General features: G+C 33.0%; 1 protein-coding gene across 1 annotated transcript; it reads right to left on the reverse strand.

Moving 5' to 3' along the window:
- Window positions 1-789: 789 nt before the first annotated feature.
- On the reverse strand, window positions 790-5,196 carry LOC105319685 (astacin). Its single transcript, XM_011417309.4, has 12 exons — window positions 5,090-5,196; window positions 4,886-4,898; window positions 4,723-4,755; window positions 4,571-4,617; window positions 4,410-4,488; window positions 3,474-3,612; window positions 2,827-3,002; window positions 2,423-2,731; window positions 2,206-2,226; window positions 1,630-1,767; window positions 1,239-1,483; window positions 790-955 (listed from the first exon to the last, which is right to left on the reverse strand). Exons 1-12 carry the CDS (start codon window positions 5,144-5,146, stop codon window positions 872-874), a joined length of 1,341 nt encoding a protein of 446 aa, XP_011415611.2. The 5' UTR covers window positions 5,147-5,196; the 3' UTR covers window positions 790-871.
- Between the last annotated feature and the right edge of the window lie 225 nt (window positions 5,197-5,421).

The following is a 5,421-nucleotide window of genomic DNA, read 5'->3' on the forward strand; positions in this document are numbered from 1 at the left end:
AAAGGTGATCGAATATGTGGGTCCTCATACAGGTAGCATACCTGTACTGTTTCTATTCAATGACACGTCCTTCTAAGATTGCAGATTCGTATCCCTTGCCCTAAAGCCTTGTCCATTCTCGGTAGAGCGAAACAAAACAATGTTATTTTACGGATAACTTATTTCTGCCGCTGAGATAAAATTAGTTCGAAATGGATATAAAACCGGAGATAAAGAACGATGAGACCCCGTCTCTCACACCTGAACTATTGACATTTTCGTTTTATGTTCGTTTAATTGCAACAGAATAGGTTCAAAAAGTTGAATACCTTCAGAAATTGGTTACATGGCATTCCAGATATGCTGGACTTTCATGGGCGTATAAGGATGTCCATGGAATATGAAGGGGAAAACATCAAATGTATGTAAATTTGATTAACTTATAATCACAATCACATAGTGTTAATAAATAATACACGTTTTCTAAATGAAACTTGATTTTATACACTGCCCTTTAGAGGGCAGATAATTCTTGCCCTTTAAGATATTATATCCAATCCACCGAGGTCCGAAAGAACACTTTGTTATGACAGAAATATATGATTGTATAATAAAAACATACCAAAAGAAAAGGTGGTCTAAATTTTCACGTTTATCTATGAATTGATGCCTCGCGCGTGCTTTGCCTCGTTTTACCATGAATTTTTTTTTAATTTGTATATTCTGTTCATTTTCACCAAAATCAAAAACTTTTTTAAAACCAATAATTATTATTATGGTTTTTCAATCTCTAAAAGACGAAAAAACTGCTTTAAAAGATGAGTAAAACGCTTTATTCAACCAAAAAAAAAAAGAAATAAATACAATGCTAGTATTCAACTTGTTAATAAATCTAACAGTGACCAGGAGTAATAGAGAGGTCATCAATGGCGATGTCACTATGGTAACCACTTCCGGTATGACCTTCAATCTCAAACTATAAGATTACAAAAACAATGCTCATTAACTAATACTATAGATATTTATAAGAGTAGCAATTTACGATGAACACATTATAAATACATATAATGAATGCTTGTAATGTTGTTTATCGAAGCAACTAAAATTACTAGCATAATAACTTTAAGGAAGAAATTCAAAAAAATACTCCTACTGAAACTCTTTCAAGCTGAATGTAATCTCTTATTCATCCTTAATATGATACAAGTTTAACAAAAATTGAACAGCTTTAATTAAAATTCAGAATAATACTAGGATACCTGAAAGGTAGCGTGTATGTTGATGCTAAGTCTCAGATGAAGCCATCTGTTTCCATGGTCACCAGTGTATCTTTTGATGGTGTAAGGATGACCATGCTGGATAAGTTTGAACGAAAGGTATCCTGTCTGCTGCCCATACATGTGGAAGTAGGCACTGAAGCAGTATTGACCGGCAGGGTATGAGGGGGAATCTAGTTTAGCTGTCTTTTGATAGTGACTTGAAGCCTCCAGATATAAGTAATGTCCTGAAAGACGATAATAAAGCATGCTCCTGTGACTTATCATAAATTTCAAAGTGCACAACTATACCATCATGTAAAATCATTAAATAACAGTTTTGGGTTTTAGAACAAGTCTGAGACAGCATTGAACAAGCCTGAGACATCATTACCAGATGTGCTTCCTAAGTGGTCGGTGGATGGTCCGGTGTTACCACTGGGGGTGCGGCCATGTCCATCTGTCCAGTCCAAATCATCTGTCTTAGACTGTGTCCAGCCACAAAGTCCGCTGTCAAAGGTGCATGTCGCAGCTATTGTCAACAAACTCAAAATTATTAAAGGTGGTCTCAATTAAGTTATAGACACGGGACAAAACATTTGAAATGTTTTTTATTTAAAAGCTATTGACTCTAAATTGATTGGAGTTCAAATGATTTCACTATAAGGCAAGAAGCTACCCCTAAAGATTATCGTTGGTTTTATTTATTTTCTAAACATTTTTAAAATTTTATCTCACAATTAACAAAGGAAATAAAAAGAACTTGTTTTCAGATTAACGTGTTTTAATATCTGTAAAAACCTTGGATACCTTTAAGAAAAGAAATCCAAACTTTGTATTGTTCCTTGTACCTTAATCTTTGATTAGAATTACATTGATGAAGGTAAAATACACACACATCAAAATCAAAAATTAAATTTAAAAAGCTCTAGATTATATTAATAAAATACGTTACACTGATGTATCTTACCCGAGTTAGATGGGAAAGTGTCTGGAATATAAAAAGTTTAAACATGTTTATGTCTATTTCACCTAAAATATTTCATAAAAATAAATATGGTTTTGAACGACATAACGATCATTTCAATAACCAATGTTACCTTTACACCATTGCATGGCTATGAATAGATGCGTTTAAATATTTTATCAAATAGAGTTTTTAAGAAGTTTCAATAATCTGTATTTACGTGGAGTTGCTGTCTGATGATGCACCGTAACTTGAGGAGCGGAAGTAGCGCCTGTAACTGCGCCTCCTGGTGGAGATCCAGGTCTTGGAATACATCCGTAACGGATCTGGATTTCTTTAGCGTCAATTTCACTCAATCGAACACGCTGTCCAATGGTCACGCCTGGCTGCAGTGTCTCGATGGTAACCTTCCTTCTGTCGATGGCGAAAGCATATGCACTGTAGTGCATAACTGACCCATAGTCATATGGCTCGTTCAACATATCCATTTGGGGTCCTACTTGGTATTTATCGAAGTTTCTAGAGTGACCTTCAGATAAAACAATAATTTAATATTTGGTAAAATCCTTTTATGAGAAACTATTGCAAAAAATGCACAAATAACTGTCATCCTATTCCTCTTACTGCTTTGAATATTTTCAAAATGGATTTTAACGTAGTTGTCTCTATCAGCTCTGCTTTGTTCGTGCCAGAAACCAAGAGCGTGTAGAACTTCGTGCATCACAGTTCCCTTCCTCAGGCAACCAGTACCCAGTGTGACGTCAGATCGTCGCCCGTGGTAACCAACGGGTGTATGACAGCTAAAATTTAAAAATTTTCTGTTAACAATTTTAAAATGTAAGCTTGACCATTTTATTTTCAAACACGTTTTCATAGATATTCCTGATTAACAGACAGAAACAACATCTAACTGGACTAAAAGTTAACAAAACTAACCAAGATACCTATATGAACAGCCACACTTGCTTACAAATTCCATTTAATAGCATGTTAGAGTTAAAAAAAATAGAACATGGATATTGGATTGAATTCCACTTCAAAGAAAGCTAACCATCTAAATAAATAAAACGAAATTAAACCCCAACCCCTCGCCAATCATTAATTCAAGATTGATATTACCCAATTAGTTAATTTTATTATTTAACATAATTTTTAAAAGAAAAGTAACAAAATTTGAATTAAATTGTGAAAAAAATAACAGATAACTAAAACACTTTCTTACAACAATAAAATATTTTCATGATATTAATTATAACAAGATGACGTCATACCCAGATCCATAGCTGAACTGGATATAAGCAGCTTGACTTGTTCTTGGCTGGAAATCGATGCATTTCTTGCCGTTAACCATGGTTTTGTCCATGATTTCCTGCATAGCATCTTTGAATAATTGCACATGAGAAGGAATAGCTGAAATATTAAACCAACGGAATTAATTAACCAAAATCCGACATTTAATGTTGTTCCATTAGTTGTACAGAATGAAAACTGGACACTTTATGTCTTAAATTAAAAAAAAAATGTACAAGTGTTATAATGTATTTTCATCAATATTTGTTTTGAAATAAAAGATAATAGCCTAGAGACGTCTGAAATTTGTACTTGTTTTAAACCTGTTGAAATCAAAATTCATTTAAAAACAATTAATTTGAGAATAACAAAATATTGTATGGATATTTTCAAAATTCGTTTTGTTATGAGCAGATCATACAAAAAATTTATTTCAATTTTTAATATGAAAAGTACACGACGTGTGTTTAGACAACATCATGCATACTCATATAAATAATCAACATTAAGGGCACTCAATACAACATTAAGGCGAATGCCATTACTTATCACTTAAGGACACACGCGACGTTCTTCAGATTTAGATAATTTTCCTTGATGAATTATTTCTCCTTCATTTTCATTTATGCCTGTTAATGCCCAAACATTTGGCGTGCATTACCATGCTACATGTATTTTGGGGTTTTAATATTTTGAATTTTTCTTTAAATAGCATGCAAAATGCAATTGAATGTTTATCAATAAAGACATATATTTTCAATCGAAACTATGATTTCAAATCGAAAAAAATATCATATAGCATAAAAATATAATTTTGAAATTGCAGTATGGACATCTTCATATTGCAGAGAGAAAAAAAATTGAAAAATAATGGGCGATAGGTCGCATCTGACTTTAAAGATAAGACCAATACCTACCTGAATGGTGACTATCAATAGTCCAGTGAACCACACCATGTGGCCACAAATAGCGAGTATCTCCTATAGCATTTCTGAGCTGCAAGATAATGGTTATTCCACTATGAATCGAACACAAACAATATTGTTGTAAAAAAAATAATTTAAATTTAGTAACATACGTTGGATTCTTGTTCAGGTTGCAGTTCCATATCACCTTCAAACATGCCTAAAAGCAAAATGGATATTTATTTCAGCCATTTTTATCACTTTTGTTATTTTTTTTCTTAAATTAAAAACTGATTCAAAATAGATTCTGAAAAATTAAAATTACCAGAATTTTCCTCGGGATATGCGGGATCAAATCCTAAGAGTAAAGAAAAAAAGATTCAGCTATCGAATATTGAAAAAAAGTTTACTTGTTCCGTTACACAAACTTTTGATTGCATCAGTCAATGATTTATTAAAATAAAGACATATAATGAATTAAAGCTTACCCTCTGGGACCTCCTATAAAATTAAGAATATTGATTTAAAAAAAAAATATTTGAATATAAACTTGCATTGCTTTTCAAACTTTAAAAAGAATTAGCCTGAAAATTACGCGTAAGTTAACAAAAATAAGAAATTTTCCGCAGGTGTTTGATTTTTCGTATCATAATAATTTTTTTAAATAATTTTAAAATGCATATTGTACTAGCCTGTTTTGGCCTGGCAGAGGCCAGTGCTATGAAGAGTCCTATTAGCCACAACTTCATCTTGGTGTGTACTGAGACCTAATAGTATCAAACAGGTCGAAGAAGACTAATTTACCACATAATATGGAACACCGGTACCACTATTTTTGGAAGGAAGTTCTTAGTAATAGACAGAAGAATCAGCTTTAGGGTATGGGTTCGAATTAGATTCCACTGATGCCAAGTGGAGCACATGGCTCAGTGGTCATAGGCATAAGGCCATCACCCGAAAGATCGCTGGTTCAAACCCCGCTGTGGTCATTCAATGTTGTGTGTTGTGTACTTAAACAAGGCAC

Source organism: Magallana gigas, chromosome 7, assembly GCF_963853765.1.
Source record: "Magallana gigas chromosome 7, xbMagGiga1.1, whole genome shotgun sequence".
In the NCBI taxonomy this organism is placed as follows: Eukaryota; Metazoa; Mollusca; class Bivalvia; order Ostreida; family Ostreidae; genus Magallana; species Magallana gigas.

Coding starts and splice junctions, on each gene's coding strand:
- LOC105319685 (XM_011417309.4), bottom strand. CDS start 5,146: ATGAAGTTGTGGCTAATAGGACTCTTCATAGCACTGGCCTCTGCCAGG. Junction 4,489..4,570: donor AACCTGAACAAGAATCCAAC/GTATGTTACTAA, acceptor ATTATCTTGCAG/CTCAGAAATGCTATAGGAGA. Junction 956..1,238: donor ACATACACGCTACCTTTCAG/GTATCCTAGTAT, acceptor GTAATCTTATAG/TTTGAGATTGAAGGTCATAC.